The 18,894-nt window shown below is 35.0% G+C and overlaps 1 protein-coding gene across 19 annotated transcripts in view; it reads left to right on the forward strand.

The window, feature by feature from the left end:
- NAP1L1 (nucleosome assembly protein 1 like 1) overlaps positions 1–18,894 on the forward strand; it is a 34,414-nt gene that overhangs the window by 4,452 nt on the left and 11,068 nt on the right. For 11 of the 19 annotated variants that reach the window (XR_014314151.1, XR_014314152.1, XR_014314153.1 and 8 more), the window contains exons 2-5: positions 6,377–6,414; positions 10,902–10,987; positions 12,464–12,566; positions 18,607–18,748. Coding sequence is in view for 13 of the 19 variants with exons in the window: in XM_082740469.1 (XP_082596595.1) it covers positions 6,398–6,414; positions 10,902–10,987; positions 12,464–12,566; positions 18,607–18,748 (348 nt within the window). In the remaining 6 variants the exon portion in view is untranslated. The remainder of the gene's footprint in view (positions 1–6,376; positions 6,415–10,901; positions 10,988–12,463; positions 12,567–18,606; positions 18,749–18,894) is intronic. The other 8 variants (XR_014314155.1, XR_014314156.1, XM_082740470.1 and 5 more) reach the window with 1 other exon arrangement.

Consider the following 18,894-nt stretch of genomic DNA (forward strand, 5'->3'; position numbering starts at 1 on the left):
GTTCCATAGTGATCTCAAATAGGAGTCCATTTGGTGAGCCTAAAGAATAGGATATTCTAACTATGAGGTTGTGCTGGAGCCAAATCAATTATTAAGCCCTTGGACCACTGAAAACATTATTTATAGAAGAACAGTGTCTAAAATATAGATTTGCTTAAAAGTGAATTTGGAGGGAGATGTGAGGTCTCGGGTAAGCGGAATCTTATTGGTTCCCTTGAATTCTTGCTTTAAAACATTTGTAATTTTTCATGATTGGTTGTTTCCCTATGAAGTATGTCATTTTATATAAAGGAACATCAGCTTTTTTATTACAGTATAATCTACGTAACAGTAGGCAGATAGAGCAGGTGCTTTGGTTTTTTGGATGATATGACATCATATGGGTTTTGAAAGTCAGATTTTTAATTACTAGGTTCTTACTTTTGTGTGCTGAGCAGGTTGCTTAGTATTTTATCTGTAGATAGGAGGAAAGCCTAGAATAGTCGAGTAAGGATAAACAGAGTCTGGGTCTTCATGCGTGAATCTGCCCATACTTTTATGCTTTCATACATTTGCTAGTGACATTTAGTGGCCTGCTTCTATAGCGCCTTTCACTGTTTCTTTAGTACCATTTAAAATGCTACCCTTTCAGCTTATTAGTCCCTTACTGAGTAGGCTTCATAAATGTTCACTTTCTTTACTTCTCATTGAAAGTCAGAAGAACTTAGAGTCAGGTTTTCTGGAATGGTGAGAAGTTATTTGGTAACACATGTCTGGACATCCAACTACTACAAGAGCACAAAATATAACCAGTTTGTGGTTTAATTCAGTGACTTGTTTCCCCTCTTCAGTGGAAGATTTTTTGTGTGTTCAAGTTTTCAGGTTAAGATTTGCCTTCAGTCACATTGTAATGAACAGTATCTTTGAATTGAGATCTGCACATTACATATACTAGGTAGTGAATACACTATTTTATTGTAGAGTGACCTTTTTATTTCTAGTATTGCTTTTCCTTAAACTTGATTTTTAGATGTTAATAACAGTTATACCTGCTTTCTTTGGGTTAGGATTATATTTTACTGGAAAACTATATCCTTATGTTATAGATAGGTTTCTTATAAATGGAATGTCGTTGGATTTTCTTAAATCCAGCCTGACGCTTTTTAATGGGAACCTTTAGTTGATTTATCTTCACCACTGACTTAATGTTGTGGTAGTTTTAATTTTTTAACACTACACAATGGTGATACTTAAAAATGTTTATTTAGATACATGAATTTATCCTTTTTGCCCCTCATTTCTTCTTGGAAATTAGTTCTTCCATTTGGGATCATTTGTCTTCTGCCTGAAGAATATACTTAATAGAATATATGAGAGAGCTGGAGGCATATTTTCCAGAAAATACCTGTTTCACATTCATTCTTAGAAGGTGTTTTAGTTATAATATTCTAAGATCTTTGGCTATTTTTAGCACATTGAGGACTCTGTTGTCTTTTGCATCTTTTGAAGAGAAGGTAGCTGTGTGTCTTTTATGGCTTTAAGCTGAGTATTTTCTCTGTGTTTTTGAGGTGATTTGTCTTTAATGTCTTGCCTTTTCACTGATACTTCTAAGTGTAGGTTTCTTTTTGATTTATCATGATTGGGATTTGTACGGCTAACCCCATCAGTTCTGGTGGAATTTGTAGGGCTATCTTCCATCAGTTCTGGAAAATTCTTGGGTTTTCTTTCTTTCTTTCTTTTTTTTTTTTAAGATTTTATTTATTTATTTGACAGAGACATAGAGAGAGCACAAGTAGGCAGAGGGAGAAGGAGAAGCAGGCTCCCCACCAAGCAGGGAGCCCGATGCCTTACTCCATCCTAGGGCCTAAAGGCAGCTGCTGAACTGACTGAGCCACCCAGGGGCCCTCTTAGCTTTTCATTTTTTTCAAGTATTTTGTGCATTCTTTCCTTAACTCCTAGAACTTGTATTAAATCTTCATTAGACTCTATTGTATACTGAAATATCTTTTAACATCAGTTAAAACCCATAAAACGTGCCATTTTCTAGCCTTTATAGTCTCTGCCATATTTTGGAAGATTTCTTCTAAGCTTGCATCCCTCAATTATCTTTCCATCTGTGTTTAGTCTACTGATAAACCTGCCCATTTGGCCTGATTTCCATTATTTTATTTCTCAAAGTTCTCTCGTTCTTTGCTGGATTTGCTATATCACCTTTAATAGATGGCTGTTCTTTGCAGACACTGCATTTTCAAACTCAGTAAGCATGGTTGTCATTTGTCTATGTTTATAAGTTTATTTATAGTCCTTTTGACAGTATTTAAATCTTTGGGGCAGGTTTCTATTGTATTCTTTCTGTTGCCCTTACTGCTCTTGAAAACTACTTGTATAAATTATTTGAGGTCTAGAATGAAGGTGCCTTTCTCATTCAGTTGTATAGATACTTAGGAACATGATGAGGCAGACCATTTAAAGCTCATGGCTTGAGGTTTTGGGACAACACTGATAAGTGATTCTAGTTTATTTGTCCAAGAGAACTGGTTTATCATCCCTGATAATATAGCATTTTGCTTAAGTGGAGGGTTGCTATAAAGATTTCCTACCTTGGATAGGTCTGGGCCTTTTGATTTTACCTCTCAGTAGTTAAAACATTGCTTTTAAGATTTCAGCAACTGTTTATTCTGGACTTGGAATTATTTTATGCAGAGTTGGTCTGCATAATTTAGCTTGTCACTACCAGAAATGGAAATTCTTCTGAACTCTTAGAAAGTAATTTCATGTCTGATAAATAAAATTTTCATTGATTTAATGTTGAGAGCAGTTTAAAAAAAACCCACAAAACCCAACAAAACTGATGGAGGTATTAGCGGAAACTTGTGTTTTTTTCAATGTGATCTGATTGTCTTAAGAATCACCTACGTCAGGGGCTGGGGTTTCTTGTTTAGAATGGAGATTTTTGGGTCCATTCTCTGACCTCTTCGTTCAGAATCTGGGCATGGGGATTAATCTCTTTCTCTTTTAAAGAACTTAGTTGTAGTTTTAGATTTACAGAAAAGTTGTAGAGCTACTCTCTAGAGAGTTCCCAAAATGCCCCTTACCCAGTTTTCCTTAATGTTAGCATCTTAACGTTACCATGGTACATTTATTGGTTACTCTGTACATTTTAACGATCATCTCAGCTAATTATTTTGCAGAAATATTGACCCTGTGCTGAGATAATTAAAAATGGACAGAACTGGAAAGCTTACATTTATTGAATGTTCATTAGTTATCAAACGCAGGTTAAGTCTTATAAATTTGCGTCTTAATAAGAGTAGTCCAATAAAGGAATAGATTTTTTCATATTTTTGTAGGTGGTGAATAAGACCAGAAGTCATTTGCCTGAGCTAGATCTTTACAAAGCTGGTGTCAACCCAAATGATTTGACTACAAAATTAGGTCTGCTTTAAAAAACAGAAGTGTGTATAACCAAGAAGTCTAACTCAGCTAGAGTGGGCAGGGCATAGTGGAGAAAGTATCTCTGAAGAAGTAAATGCCATCCTGTCTGTCTTGAATCATCTTTAATAAAGAATCAAAGAGTTTCATTTAAAGAGTTTGAATTCTAAATGTGACCCCATGAAATGGACAAGGAAGGTAGCAGTGTAGCCATTCTTTTGAGTACATTTTAAAATGTTACAAAAATCTGAATTTAGAAGTTTTGGGGGGTTGTTTTATATTTTTGATAATTGCTGATCTTAACGAGACTTCAACCCAGCAAATTACAAAATGTTAACAAAATGTATTTGAATATGGAAAAACCAAATATAAGTTCTCATTTTCTCCCAGCCTTTTCTTAAAGGTGACTATTACTAGGTTTCTGGTATATCTGTTCAGAATTGTTTTATTCATAAAGTATGTGCATGAGTATGCATGTTCATGTGTGTATACATAGACACACACACAGGTATACACACACACGCACACATATGCATATATATATGTATTCCTGTCCAGATTGAATTTTGCCATAAGCCCTGTGCTCTTTCTGTATCTGCTTCATTGACTGCAAAGCATTTCATTGTATGCACATTCCATGCTAATACTGTTTATTTTTGATGAGATAAATAATTGTACCTGCTCTGTCCATAAGCTTTATATATTATTACTCTGAAGGATGCAGTGCAGCGACTGGCAGAATCACATATAATCCCTGTAATAGGAGTCTTGTGCTCGGGTTAGTGGGGAAAGATAGATCTTAGTCAAATAATCACACTAATTTGTAATTACAAACTTGAGACATCTTATGATGGAAAGAAGTAGGGCTTTCTAGGAGTGTGTACAACCAAGAAGTCTTATTTAGCCAGAATATACAGGTTGGAGAAGCCTCTCTGAAAAAATAAAACTTGGAGATAAGAGCCAAAGATTATGTTAACTGAATTTTAGAAGAGTGTTCTAAGGCAAACATGATAAAGCATAGACCTTGAGATTGATAATTTTTTTTTTATATTAGAATCTCACAAATGAATAACTAAAGCTGGAGACAAACATATTTAAGGTTTTTTATATTACTATTCCAAAATTACTCTCCAGAAAGAACATAAGCCATATTTAAGACTGCATGTTCACCACCATTTTCCCTGCATTAAAAGAGGAGTCTTGCTGATTTGATAGACAAACTGGAATCCTACTTGTATTTCTTTGATGATTAAGATTCAATATTTCTCTTATTTTTGAGTTAATATTTCTTAATAATTGCTAAATAGATTGTTAATGTTGGCTAATTACCCAGCATCACTAGAGAAGTTTATCAGTGCTATTAGAAATTTAAAGCAAAAATACTTAAAGTAGAATAGGATACATTATTAGGAAGAAATATTTTCTTCAAATTGTTCAAATGATGGATGTTGGCTCACTAATAATACTCCACATATTAGCTCTTGACTGCTGAAATCAGTAACTCTTTTTAACTCATAGAAAACATATTGATATGAACCCATCCAGCGAATATCCTAAATCACACCTTGTAGCTTTCTGAGAGTTAAAAGTCTGTGGTTTTAAATTACTAAAAGATAAAAACTTGATTTTAATGTGGGATCCTAAGCTTCATTTAGATAATTTTTTTTTTTGGTAGTCTGTGCATTCATTATGTGTGGCATTAGCCATTTTCCTGCTTGAATATAACATGTTTTACCTTCAGTTTTCTTCTAAAAGAAGTATTTTCTAAGTCAATACTAATCTATAGTGGGGAAAGAATTTAGGATATTCGGGGAAAGAATTTAGGATATTCGCTGGATGGGTTCTAACAGTATTGCTGTAAGGTAACCAAGAATTTGTTGACAATGTGCCAGCATATCCAGGGTAGCAGGGTGGGGGTGTGTGTGGTCCTTATCAGTGATAAGACAGGAGGTACTGAAGAGATGGGGAAGGTTTACTTGAAAAAGATTGGGACTCAGAGCTTTTAAACTGTCATTAAGTTGTTTAAAGGACTGACTTTTTTTTTTTTAAAGATTTAATTTATTTGACAGGGAACGCAGGCAGGGGAGTGGGAGAGGGATAAGCAGGCTTCCCGCTGAGCAGGGAGCCCCATGCAGGGACTCCATCCTAGGACCCAGGGATCAGTGACCTGAGCGGAAGGCAGCTGCTTAATGAGTAAGCCACTCAGGTGCCCCAGGACTGACTTCTGATGCAAAGATTATTAAACTTTTTAGGAAGATTTCTGGGGACATAATGGTGGCAGATTTTGGCTTTTTAACAGGAATTTGATAAGAATACAAAAATGAAGTGGGTTCTGTGAGGTACTAAGTCTAACAAAAATTGACCATTTGTATGTTAAAGGAGTTTGATTAAAGACCTCTTGTATTGTTCTTTTCTGTGATACTAGCATACGTCAGATTCTTTACCAGCAGTACTATTATGAAATGTCCTTACATGGTAGAGTCTAAAAGCCTAGTACTAACTTCATTATTTTTAGCAGTGTCCTCTGAAAAATTACTTTGGGGGCTACTATGAAAGTCCATGTATATGTGCCATGATTTTTATTCTTAACACTGATTTTTTTTTTTTTAAAGATTTTATTTATTTGAAAGAGAATGAGAGAGAAAGAGCAAGTGTTAGAGCATGAAGGGGGAGGGGCAGAGGGAAAAGCAGACTCCCCGCTGAGCAGGGAGGCCCAGGCTGTGCGGGATCATCCTATAGGACTCCAGGATCATGACCTGAGCCAAAGGCAGTTGCTCAACCAACTGAGCCACCCAGGCACCCAACAGTGATGTGTTTTTAATGGGAGTATACATTCCTTCTTGGGTTAGTTCTCAGTGTGGTACTGATTTAAAGGGTTTGGGCATCAAATGTTCTTAATGGTTTTGAATACATTATATATAAATGTATATATAATTTTTGTTAACATTGGCATTTCTTTCCATAGATATTTGGAGTTCTTAACAACATGGCAGACATTGACAAGTAAGTGCCAGATAGTTGGTTTTTTGTTTTTTTTTTTTACTTGTCCCAGAGATTGGGCTTCACTTTGTACTGTGATATAATTAATAGCAGTAATAATAACATTATAAAAATGTATGGTAAAGACTGATGCTTAATACCTGCCTATATAATAGATGGGTACAGTGTATCCAAAACAAAATGTAGTATATATAATCATTGTCTTAAATAAACCATTCGCCAGTGGTTATTCTTAGGAATGTGCTGAGCACAGAAATGAGTAAGAAATACTTGGAAAATCCATTTTTACCATATGTGTATTTCCCAAAGACTTTACTACTTCCATATTAGTGTATCATACAAAAAAGATAAAAAAGAGTGTATGAAATGTATATGTAGGGTTTACTCTAGGATACTTATATTTGAGTTTTTAAAAGTAAAACATTAGTATTAGAAGCCCAATGTCCCTCTTCTCAGTTGCATCCTCCACCTTCTCCAGACCTGTAAGCACTGTCTTGGCATTTGTCTAAATCATTTGTTTTGTTTTGGTTTGTTTTTTTTTAGAGTTTTAACACCTATACATTGTTAATCAATGTTTAATTTTGAAAATTTGAATAGCAGTCACAAACTTACCTGTGTTTAAAAAGAAAAGCAGTATTACCACTATCAGTTGAAGTCTCCAAGGTAGGAAAATAAACAAAAAGATTATCTGGGTCATAATCTAGCATCAGCTTTCCTGAAGAATTTATTGGGCAAGGTCATGTACTCTAGAAACATCAGTTTTATGAAGTTGGCTTCTAGCAGAGTTCTAGTGTGGATGGATGTCTTGCAGAAAAACGGTAAGGGAGAATAAGTGAGCTGCATTATTTGTTGCTTACGATTTCATGTAGCTTGGGAGTAGGTTAAACAACACTTGGACTTGGATGGGGGTATGATACACACAAGTTGTAGGCAGCAGAGCTTGGAGGTGGGAAGGCAGGAAAATTTACACAAGGGCATCACATTCAAGTACATATAAGAATTTGGCCTATCCTTCCACGTTTAAAAAAGAATGGCAGCAGGTATTTTAGTGATAACGGCTTTCAAAGTGATTGCCTTCTGCATTATACTGCTCCAATCTGGATTGTTTAATCTTGGTTATAGAGCCATCATTGTGGATCTAATTTTTTATCTTCTGGGGTTTCATTTTGTTTTTTCTCTTGGGTTTGCTATTTGTAAATTTGTATCCCATATTATTTTCTTTTTTGGTTCTTTAATACTTTCTTGGAAGAGTACGAGGGAAATAAATTATTTTGAGATAAATGACTGAAAAGGACAGTTCTATCCTTATGTTGGATAGTTTGAGTGTAGAATTCTCCTTTGGGAATGCTCTTCAGAATTTTGAAGGCATTGCTCCATTATCAGTTGGCTTCCAGTATTGCTGTGTTGAAGTTCAAAGTCATTATAATTCTTGATCATTGTATGTGACACTTTTTGTTTTAAACATACATATTTCTGGAAGCACTCTGGCTTCAGAGTTCTGAAATTTTCACATTGTTATATGTATTTTTAAAAATTTGTTGTAGGAGGCATTCAGTGGTGGGCCCTTTCAGTCTGGCAACCTGATGATGGCTTTCAGTTCTGGGGAATATTCTGGACTTATTTTGTTGATTGTCTTATTTCCGTTTTCTCTTTCTGGACCTTCTATTATGTTAAATGTTGAACTTGTTCTAATTATCTTTTGTCTTGTTTTCCATCTTTATCTCTGCTCTTCTTTCTAGGCAAAGTTGAAGAAATTTTTACTTTTCAGCATGTGAAGTGTCTAAATTTCTGTTGTGTAGTTTTCAGGAGTGTCTTTATTCTCTGTTCCTGTTTTTTATAGCATCTTATTCCTACTTCATTGACTGTAATATCTTTTTACTGGATTGTGGTATCTTTTTTGTGGATTTTTTTTCCCTGTGTAGTTTGTTTGCTCTTAAATTTTTCTTTCCTGTATTTGTTTTTGTCTCCATATAAAAGCATTTTCTCAAATAGGACGTAAAACTTGGTTGCCTACTCACTAAGATCTGGGTGGGGGGAGAATATGCAGTTTAAAAAAACGTTGATTAGAAAATTTGTTGTGGGGTGGAGGGAGGCTTTTAATTTAGATTGTAGTGAAAGGTCATCAGGGTGGTGGTTTATTGTGAGAATCCCCATTGTCAGAATGATTTGGTTTTTTTTTTTTTTTTTTTTTTTTGCTCTATGTCAGATACCTTAAGGAAGAGTATCTGGGTGAGGATCTGGCTTTCAGTTACAGAGTCCAAATTGGGAAAAGGTGACTAGAGTAGGTTCTCTACATCCAACATTCTAGCGGGATACAGTCCTATATCTGAGACTGTTAGCTCTATCTGTGGTCTTCTAGTCTGAGCTCTTAGTTTAACCCTTTCCAAAGAAGAAGCTGCTGTGCTTCTGCTAGATTGAGGGAGAGAATCTGGAGATTAAACTGCTTTATCAGTTTTTGTTTAGTCCTCCCTGTTTTCTCCAATTTCATCTCTCCAGTCCTAGTTCCGAAAGTGTCCTTTTTGATTTTGTGTTAGGTCTAGTTTTCAGATTTTCCCACTGTTAAGTTAGATTTCAGTTCTCCGTGAACTTGCTGCTGCTGCTGCTGCTTTCTTCTCTTTCTGTCCTTCAGTGTTCGTCTGTTTAAAAAACCCTTTGATCCTAATTTTAGTAGAGATTTTGGAAGGATTAAGATCAGAGGAGTATGTGCAATCTGCCATCTTAACCTTGCAACCTCATTTTGTTTCGAACTTAAGAAAAAAAAAAAGAATAAATTGGTTTTGACAGCTCAATTCCCCACATCACCTTATTTAATTTTAGATGGCTGTGAGCCCTAGGAGGGTGGAAGGAAGGGAGGATTCTTGTTTTTTAAAGCAGGAGTTAGCAAACTTAAATGACCTCATTATAAATATTTTAGGTATTTTGGGCCGTATGGTCTCTGTTGCAGTTACTCAGCTTTGCTGTTGTAGTGTAAAAGCAGCCATAGACTCTATGTAAACAAACTTACATGGCCGTATTCCAATAAAGTTTTATTTGCAAAAATAGTGGGCTATATTTGACCATGTAACATAGTCTGTGGACCCCTGTTTTAAGGCCTTAAAATGTAGGTGTTCAGTAAATGACTAAAATCACACTGGAGGAGTAGCGGTGCTATGTGATCTTTATTTAATGGCCCTTAAATCTATGTACGTTTAGGTTTATACTAAATCAAAGACAGTTTCAGAAATAATCTATTGTTTCTGATGGGAAGGCTGAATTTTTTCTTAGTTTACAGGGACATAAATTTTGCTGGCAGAATACAGTTGACTTTTTTCTGTATTTGTTCTTATATGAAAATTAGGTGGTATTTGTTCTGTGTATGAAAGTTAATACTTGAAGTGATGTTGTTCCTAAACGTGAATGTGACCAAATACTAAAATGTAAAATCACACAAGGAATTCTATGAAGACCTATATGTTGATTTAGATAACCTTATTTCCCTTTTTAATTCTCATTGTAATTTCATATTCAAAAGCTAGATTTTTAAGGTGAAAGGGGGTGAATGTTATCTTACTACTTTTTTCCTTTTCTTTCAATGGTGCCATCCTCCTGGCTTTAAGTACAAAGTAGACTCAGGTTTTCTTAACTTTTTGCCCATCTCCACTATGAAGTAAAGAAAAAGGGAATTCCTAAGATAGTGAGTACAGGCTCATGTGATTGCCCTGTAGTCATCAGGGATCCAGGATCCTTATTCTTTCAAACAACTTCATTCTGTTGGCTTTCATTCTCTAGGATGCCTCATGGTCCCAGTATGGTTATTAGAACTCTATAATTTATATCCCTATTCTACGAAGGGCATAAGATCAAAAAGGCCTCCTAGTTGTCTGTTATCCTATTAAGGAGGCATACTGAAAATTCTGTACATTTTGCTTTTTAAACTCACTGCCCAGAATTACATAACCACACCTAGCTAAAAGATAGGCTCGGAAATGCAGATTTTTAAGAGCTTGGTGTATTTGCCATCTCATGTAAAATCAGGGTGCTTTTACTAAGAAGAGTGAAGTCAGCGGATACTGGGTAGAGAACATAAACTTCTTGACCTCATGTTCCTGGAACCAATCCTATCGAACCACATTTTTAAAGCTAAGAAAGAGTAGAGGGGCCTCTGCTGGCTCAGTCGGTGGAGCATGCAACTCTTGATCTCCAGGTTGTTAGCTTGAGCACCACATTGGGTGCAGAGATTGCTTAAAAATAAAATCTTGGGGAAAAAAAAAACCTTAAAATATAAATTTTATATTTGACCATGTGCTTTTAAATGAAATTTTACGTACTTACAGTTTATTCTGTTTATTTATGAAGTTAGAAAGAAAACTGAATTACCTTTTGAATTTCCTATTCATATTTTTGAAAGAGGCATATTAACCTAGAAAATGAGTTGAAGTTTTTTATAATTTTTTATTTATTTTTTGGTAATTGGTACATTTGAACCTTGGTGTGATACTATGATATTGTAGCAAAGAACAGTCTGAACTTGATCAAGATTTGGATGATGTTGAAGAAGTAGAAGAAGAAGAAACTGGTGAAGAAACAAAAATCAAAGGTATTATTTTAAATTACTTCAGGAGCCAGTGATTGCTGGCACATGTCTTCTAGAGGGTAGTAACAAATATTGTTCCCTTTTGGATCCTTGTCTGCTTTACCCATGTGGCTTATACGTCTAGTTCAGGAACAGTTTGTGTGTGTATGTTTGGGGTGGGGGGGAAGAAAGCAGGGGAAGAGGGAGATGGATATAGAGTGGTAATAAGGGAGGAAGGTATGAATATAGTTAGTGACCCATCAAAAGTTACTTGGTGTACCCTCTACTGCTGGAGTGACATGGCAGAGCTGCCTGTGAGTTTTGTCTGAATTTAGAAATGTTATAGGTCTTGGTGGGAGTTGTTTCTGGTGGTAGTTGTAAACAAACAACACTAGATTAGAGTTACTGGAAATGTTCAGTATTTCATATATAGAAAACATATAGTTGTAAATTTCAAGCTTTTTAAAAATTCTTTCCAACCAAATGACAAAAAAGACATTTATTAAATGTAAATAAAAATTTAAAGTTTTTTCAGCAAATAATTATAAAGAGAGAAGTAGCGATGGTGGTGGGGAATTGTGCTGCTTTAGGTTATGCCTTGTAGGTATGGGCTAAGAATTAATACTAGATGATTCAGATTTTCATTGTTGAGCCAGATGGAGGTTAATTGTGAAAAGACAGCTGAACTTCAGCATCAGCTTTCATCTTGTAGCATTGTCTTAAAAGATATGTAGGTCAGTATCCTTAGTGGCCAACATTGACATTTCTAAAGTCATGTTGGTTATCATAACTGTACACCATCCAGTAATCAAATTAATACCAGGAATTGACAGAAACATAACTGGGAAAATTCATGTCAATTTTGTGTAATGTCTATTGACGAAGAGATAATAATAGCAAAATAATTTGTTTTGCCTAAATCTAGTTATTTTTGGATTTAGTATAATTTTTAGACAAATAAACAACCACATTTTGTTTGGCTTTAGTTACAACCTTGGTTGTCTCAGCTATTAACTTTCTCTGTTCTGATACACAGAAGCACACTAGACTGTACGCATCAAACAAGCAGTTAGGTTACTTCACAGTCTTTCTCCCAGGGTCGAAAGTGTCAGTACACTTGAAGTTTTCTGATAATGTGTTGTCTACTATCAAAGCATTATATGGAGTCATAGGTAGGCATCTGGATGAAGCTTTGAGCTTCTTAAAAACGTAAAGTAGATGAAACACAAGGTAGTAGGAAGAGAAGGGATATTTATAGTTAATAGTAGTTGTGGCAATGGCCATGAGAAATGGTTTGTGTTACTAGGTCATTAAGAATCTGAACATCAGGTTTTTCTAGAGTGGATTTTCCTCAGCTTGCTCCCCATCTCTACTCAGACCAATGAATTACGGGCTAGTCAGGAAAACTTCATTATTGGATTGTCCTATTAAAATAGCATAATACATTTTCTTAAAATCCTTCTTTCGCTGCCTTTTTTTTTTTTTTTTTTTTTTTTAAAGCGCGTCAGCTGACTGTTCAGATGATGCAAAATCCTCAGATTCTTGCAGCCCTTCAAGAAAGACTTGATGGTCTGGTAGAAACACCAACAGGATACATTGAAAGGTACAAGTTCTTCTTTTCTGTAGTCTTTATTTATCCTTCTATAATCAGCATTGCAGGTGTATCTTTTTAAGACCATCTAGGACTCATATACTTAATAGTGGAAAGCTAATGTCTGTTAGTATCTAGCATAGGATTTTGGGGAGTTTAAAATTCGCTGAGCACCACCAATTTAGACTTGGTCTTTTAAAGTTTGACTCCTCTCCATAGGAAGTACACTGATCTTAACCATTTCTGAGATTTGTTCAGAGGTTTACTAGAATTACACAGAATTAGAAGAAATGCGAATTTCTTATTTCACTGGTTCTGTAAATCATTAATAGTAGCCTGTATATCTTATTCTACTTAAAATTCTTTTTTTACTTGGCTTTATGAGTTTAAGCTCCATCCATGTTGCTATCCGTGTGTAATCTCTGGTCAGTAGTTTCTGGCTTCTGAATGTTATCATTTATGGTGATTTGTGTCCACTGTGTTTTATTACGTGCATTTTCTTTGATGGATATCTTGATTGCCTCTGAGCTTCATCAGCACAAATTCCATTGTAATGGTCCTCTTTTTGCATGCCTTCTTAAAGAACTGTGTAAGAATTTTGGGGGGGATACATACTTACAGTGGTATTGTTAGTTACAGGGTATGCAGGCTTTTAAGTACTTCCCAGCTTGCTTCCTAGAATGAATCTATCCAGTGCATGAAGGCAACCTACATCCTTGTCTCTGCCAGTAGTTGTGGCATCATTCAGCTTTATGGGTTTTCTGCTTTTACCATTCTAAGAGGTCTAGGTTTATTTTGTTTTATTTGTACTTTCTGTTGTCTAATGAGCTTTTTATTCATGAGTGTGAACCTTTTAGGTTGTTCTCATTGTCCATTTTCCTATTGGGGTTTACTATCTTGTTTTGCAGGAGTTTTTTGTATATTCAAGGTGTTAATCTCTTGTTAGTTTTAGACTTTGTAAATAATCTGTTGTCATTTTTATTAATTTTATCCATATCATTCTCCATAAAACAGAAGTCCTTAATTTTTAAGTTCTGGGTTTTTTGACCTGTTGCTTATTCAAGTTAAGAAGTACTTACTAGTTCCTTCTGCATTTCCTGTTGACTAGTTTTACCTTTCATCTTTAGGTCTTTAATAAACCCTCTTTGTATTTAGCTGTGCATCAGGGTTTTTTGTTTATTTGTTTTTGCCTTATTTTACTGAGCTTGTTTCTATAAGACTTCACTAAATAGTTCATTATTTACTCATTTATTTGTGATATGACCTTTATTGCGTATCAGTTTCTTATAAACACCTGTGTTTGTCTTTGAGCAGCACTCTTCCTTTAATTTGGCTTTTTAGTATGTAAATGGTATCTGGCAGGGTGATAATTCTATTAATTTGTTTCTCCCTGTAATATCTTGCTTGCTTTTACCCTCCCTCCTTTCCTCATCCCCTGTGGAATACACTCTTAAGATTGGCCTAATCATACGTAGACCTTTATCCAACATATGGTTGATAGTAAGTTTATAGGGGTTTTCACAGAACAAAACAGCCCTCCCCCAAATTTTGATAGGAGTTGCATTGAATCTATAGATTAAGATGGGTAGGGAATTCTTCTAATGTAAAATTGTCTCATCCATATCCTTGTATTTATTGAAATCCTACTCTCTTTTATCACAAAGTATTTCTCATTGTCTGTTCTTAGTTAATTTTTATATACTTTAGTTGTGTTGGTATTGTGGATAACATCTTTGTGTCGTATTTCTGGGTTGAATGTATTCTGGTTGAATATATTGTATTTCTGGGTTGAATGTAGAGAAGAGTGCTATTGATTTATTTTTATTTTTTATTTCTTTGCTGTTGATCTAGCATCCAGAAATCTTGCTACACTTATAGTAATTTGTTCTTTTCTTTTCTCCCAGAGGCAAAAGATCTTGTCTGCAAATAATGGCCGTTTTAGCTCTAATCTTTCACATTACAGCACACCAGGTTTATTTTTATTTCATTATAACATTGGCCAGGACTTTTCAGTACTGTGTTAGCATTAAATGTGCATCTTTATCTTATTTCTAGTCTTAACCAAGAATGGATATAAAATCTCTCCATTAAACTTGGTGTCCACTTGGATTTTTTATGACCCTTTTCCTGTATGTATTCAGATGGTCTTTTGACTTTTTTTTTGAATCTGTTAAGTACACATTGAATATATTTTTGGAAACATGTATTTCCAATACTAAACTAGCCTTGCATTCCTGGAATAAATTTAATCATGTATTAATATTGTACTGTTGAGTCAAGTAGTCAATATTTTATTCAAGGTCCTTACTCGTTAGTGAAATGTCCTTGAATAGGTGTGTGTGGATATACATGTGTGATGTATGTATATGTATATTTACAATACAGAAACTTTAACGGGATGGTAATTCCATGCCCTGTTATTAGAGTCAAGATTTCAGCTGCTTAATGAAATAAACAGGGTTGCTGTTAAAAGCAGCTTGTATAAGATAGGAATTAACTGTTCCCTAATGGTGGGTAGAATGCTTCTAAAAATGGACTTTGGCCTTTGGTTTGAGAACCCTTATTTGGATTTGCTCCATTCCCCTTTCCAGTTTCTTGAATTGAGGGCTTTGTTTATTTGATTTTTATTAAAAAATTATCTTCTATGGCCTTAATACTTGTTTTTCTAAATGTTCTGTGAAAGTTAAGTGTGAAACTATATGCTGAAATTAGTAGCCTAGACATTAATTGTGTTGTTCAGGTTCTCTTATTTCTGCTTACTGATTGATAGCTTGATCTGACAGTTTCTGGGAAGAATGTGTTAAATTCTGCTTAATCTGTTTCTCTCTGTAATTCTATTAGTTATAGATTAATATATTTTGAAGCTGTATTATTAACTGTATGTTTGTGATGTGTATATCTTGTCCTTTTGTTCCAGTTTACCAAATGTCCTCTGTCGTATTTGGTGGTGGTGGTGGTGGTGGTATTATAAATTGTTTTGTCTGATACTAAGATAGCTATTCTAACTTTCTTTTGGTTTTTATTTACGTTGCATGGGTTTTTCCATCCTTTTATCTCTAGTATGAAGTTTGCTTCTTTATTAGTAATTTTATTTATTTACTTATTTATTTTTTTTAAAGATTTTATTTATTTATTTGACAGAGAGATCACAAGTGGGCAGAGAGAGAGAGAGGAGGAAGCAGGCTCCTTGCTCAGCAGAGAGCCTGATGCGGGGCTGGATCCTGGGATCATGACCTGAGCCAAAGGCAGAGACTTTAACCCACTGAGCCACCCAGGCACTCCCTTTATTAGTAATTTTAAACTCCATTTCTTGAAAGCGGTATTTTTTTTTTTTTGGACTTAATTGCTATTATTGTATAATTTATTGTGCTTTGTTTTTTCTTTTTTTTTTGCTTTCCATTAAATCAGGTGGTCTTCTGTTAAAGTTCCTGCATTCTGTTGTTTGTTATTATGGTAAAGAGGCTCATAACTTTTTCTTTCTTTTTTTTTGGCAAAGAGATTTTATCTATTTATTTATTTATTTATTTAACAGAGATCATAAGTAGGCAGAGAAGCGGGCAGAGGGGATGGAATGGGACGGGGTGGGGGGGGTCGTGGAGAGCAGGCTCCCTGCTGAGCAGAAAGCCAGGTGTATGGGGGCAGGGGATGGGGCTCTATCCCAGGACCCTGAGATCTTGACCTCTGAGAGCATGACCTGAGCCGAAGGCAGAGGCTTAATCCACTAAGCCACCCAGGCACCCCAAGGGGCTTATAACTTGTTAAGTTTATTTACCCCTACTGATTTCATAAATTTACTAATGTCTGTATTATTTATAAATATACATTCTCTAGTCTTCTTTTTTTTCTATCAAGGCAACAGTAAGATTTACCAAGATATTTGGCCACCCATACTTACATAGTAATTTCTTAATTTTTTTAAACTTCCTCAGAAATTATTTTTAATGAATGTAATGAGTATATCTGGCATATTTCCTAAAGCCTATATGCCTCATGCAATTTTTATTTTGTCTTTATATTTGAATCATAGTTTGGCTTACAAAATTATAAGTTCAGATTTCTTAAATAAAAGTTCATTTCTTCTTGTATATGCTATTTCCTTTTGAAGCTGATGTCACATTCCTCCTATGTAGGTTATTTGCCTTTTGTTGAACACATTCAGAATTTTCTTTGGTCTTTGATATTCATGAATCTTATAAACTGTCTAGGGGTTTAGAGTAAGGATTTCCATATTACTTTAACTCTGAGAAATTTATTTTTCACTTATCAGATAGTCACCTCTTCTGTCTTTCAGCTGTTGCTAATTTTGTCGTCCACGTCATAATTTTTCTGTCTTTCCAGAGAGCTTTTCAATTTTAATGGACTTCCTTAAGTTGAACCTATTCTGTTTATCCTATTTATTGGTTATTTATTTTAGCCACTGTATTTTTCATACTTAATATTTCTATTTTGTTTCAGATTTCTTGGTCTCGTTTCTTCCCTATCTCTTTAAATATATTTACATTGTTTAATAATATGGCTTCAGATAATAAATACTTCATTCTTTCACACTTCTTAAGGGTTTAGTTAACTTTGGCTGTAGAGCTCAGGCTCACTGGTTGATAAGTTGCTCCCCAGTAATGATTATTGAGGGGAGGAATAAAGATCAGGCTCTGGTTTGTGACAGTCCCATGGAATTTAAGAAAAGGGATTGGAATGAACCTAAGGAGAGTTCCGATTACTTTGGACTCAAAAGTTTGCTGTCAGTTCCAGGTGATTTGTTTTTGGCAGCTTGGGGAAGAGGCGTTCTCCTCTGGTTGTAATCCATATTACCTGGATTGGAGGGGTGGAAGAAGAATGCTTGTAGGCTCTCAGCCAGCCAGTTCAGCTTTCATCAGCTACTAAAAATGCTGGCACTAGGCTCTGCAAAGGGTGAAGGAATTATAGAGACCGTTGTAAGGCAAGTGCAGAATTTCAAAAGCTTTCTTCCAGCCTCTCCTCACTGCTGCCCATTCTGCCCATTCCCTCCCTTTTCCAGGTTGCAGTTCACTCTGTACAGTTGTTACTCTTACCCTGAAGTTGCTCATAGTATGTGTGTGGTTGCGTGTGTGAGTCCCTGAATAGTTGTTTTCTTCTTGGTTCTGAAATTTCTAGAGTTGAATTCTTTTTGTTTTTTTGAGACACAGTGTGGGGGGGGTGGGGCAGCACCCCATGCTGTTTCATCACCTTGACAAAACATTAGACTTTTTACTTTCAATTGTGAGAAATAAAAAATTGGTATATGTAGGTAATTTTTTATTTCTCATTATCTTAACTTAAAGTAGTAGTTAAGTAAGAGAATTACTTGATTTACAGCAATCTGACTAAGGCAGGAAATTCTAACCTGGATTCTATCTGTTGTATAGAGTCCCTGAATTTCAGTAAATGTTGAGCAAACATTTTTTGAGCGGTAGGGAGATTCATAAGTTTAGTCATACTTCAGGGGGCTTATACCCCCATAGTAAATTGTATGATTTATGAATTATATCTCAAACCTGTTACTAAAAGTCTCGTAATGAAATATGCATTTTTAAAAATGTAAGTTTAAATTCTAAATAGGGACTAAAATAGGAATAATGGTGTAGAATACTCTCCTTTTTTCTAATATCCTTTTTCCTAAAAATAGCTGGTATGGGTGAGCTATGCATACTTTTTTTAAAGCAAGGTATTGTCCTTATTCTCAGGATGGTTAGTCCATGACTTTCTAACTTCCTAAGAGATAGACTATTTTACAGCTTATATGCCAGCACAGACAAGTCTAATCCTGAACTTGATTATAATGAAAGATTTAGGTTTGATATGATTTACATTTTTTTAATCACAACTTACTGTATTTGCTTAAATGTTCACTCTTGAAATATTTTATAGTCAAGTTCATGTATTTATGTTTCTGGAATTTTAATTACTTTGAACAAGTATTGCTTTTGCTTCAAATAGGACACCTATCATTCACTAACTTCTTTGCTTTACTTTTCAATATAAGTGTGACTTATGTTTTACTGTGATGCTGTGTAACTGGTGTGTACCAACCTTTCAGTTTGCCTAGGGTAGTTAAAAGACGAGTGAATGCTCTCAAAAATCTTCAAGTTAAATGTGCACAGATAGAAGCCAAATTCTATGAGGAAGTTCATGATCTTGAAAGAAAGTATGCTGTTCTCTATCAGCCTCTGTTTGATAAGGTAATATTTCTACTACTTTATTTTCTTGATCTAAAATTTGAGATTACAATAAAGCTCTGGAAATACAAACACACTTGCGGGTGGTTAGTCTTTAGACCTCTCACCAAAATGGTTATTAGAGGTATTTAGGAAAACTATCGATAATA

Source organism: Mustela nivalis, assembly GCF_964662115.1.
Source record: "Mustela nivalis genome assembly, chromosome: 7".
Classification (NCBI taxonomy): domain Eukaryota; kingdom Metazoa; phylum Chordata; class Mammalia; order Carnivora; family Mustelidae; genus Mustela; species Mustela nivalis.